Source organism: Perkinsus marinus (assembly GCF_000006405.1).
Source record: "Perkinsus marinus ATCC 50983 genomic scaffold scf_1104296953712, whole genome shotgun sequence".
NCBI classification, from domain to species: Eukaryota; Perkinsozoa; order Perkinsida; family Perkinsidae; genus Perkinsus; species Perkinsus marinus.
Window position 1 is genome coordinate 1 of NW_003208408.1, and position 897 is coordinate 897.

At 47.8% G+C, this 897-nt stretch overlaps 1 protein-coding gene across 1 annotated transcript; it reads right to left on the reverse strand.

The window, feature by feature from the left end:
• Positions 1-48: 48 nt before the first annotated feature.
• On the reverse strand, positions 49-590 carry Pmar_PMAR014386 (heat shock protein DnaJ, putative; the record flags this gene model as incomplete). Its single annotated transcript, XM_002776376.1, has 2 exons — positions 49-258; positions 468-590. Coding segments are annotated over 2 exons (333 nt in total), but the record flags the coding sequence as incomplete, so codon positions are not given.
• Between the last annotated feature and the right edge of the window lie 307 nt (positions 591-897).

Below are 897 nucleotides of genomic sequence, written 5' to 3' on the forward strand. Positions count from 1 at the left end.
TTTTTCTCCCATGATTTTCTTTCTTTAATTTGTTCAACAAACTTCTTTCTAATCCGTCCATCTGAGGTCACCTCTATTAGTATCATAAACCTTCCTCTTGTTCTGATCTCCCAAAGTCTCATACGCCTTCGCCACAGACTGGAAGCGTGCAAGGCAGCTTTCACAGTTAGGATTTCTATCAGGATGCCACTTCATTGCCAACTTCCTGTACGCATTCCGTATCTCTCCGTGCTTGGCCTTAGGATCAACATTGAGCACCTGTCAGCGACCATTCAACAGCCCATCAAAACCCTCTACGATGAGCCAATAAGCGCTCGCCCGGCCCTGCCAGCAGTACACGAGTTTTCATTCAGCGTAGTTCTTTTAATTGACCCTCCCCGTTGCTGCAATAGCCGGAACATCTCTATTTTAGATCGAATGCAATGCACTATCCGAGCGAAGCTCATTGATGGCGTTGGAGAATCTACTGTGCCTAGTTCCTTATCGCCTATGACCTGGTAATAGTCTTCCTCTTGGTCTCCAAGCGACCATCCTCCCATCTCCTGGTATGCCTCTTCTCCCATCTTCAACATCACCAACAACACAATTATCTAAAACAGAACTTCCTACTATGTCCGTCAGACTGAGAACAACAGAGTTATCAACTACAACTGCGTACGACTCATAGGATCACAAGTAAGTGGTGCACTACCGGAAGGACATAGAGCATCCATTTGCAGTCGGACCACGTGAAAGGCTGCGGCTCCCGGCGTGCTCCTGAAAGTAGTTCCCTACGCTCTGTCATACCGAAACTGTCCCACTTCTCTGCTTCCGCTCAATGGTATCTCCCGAGGCTGCGATCTCATCCTCGGACTCCGATACTAGGGGCTCCTAAAGTGATATACAGTGGTACTACCA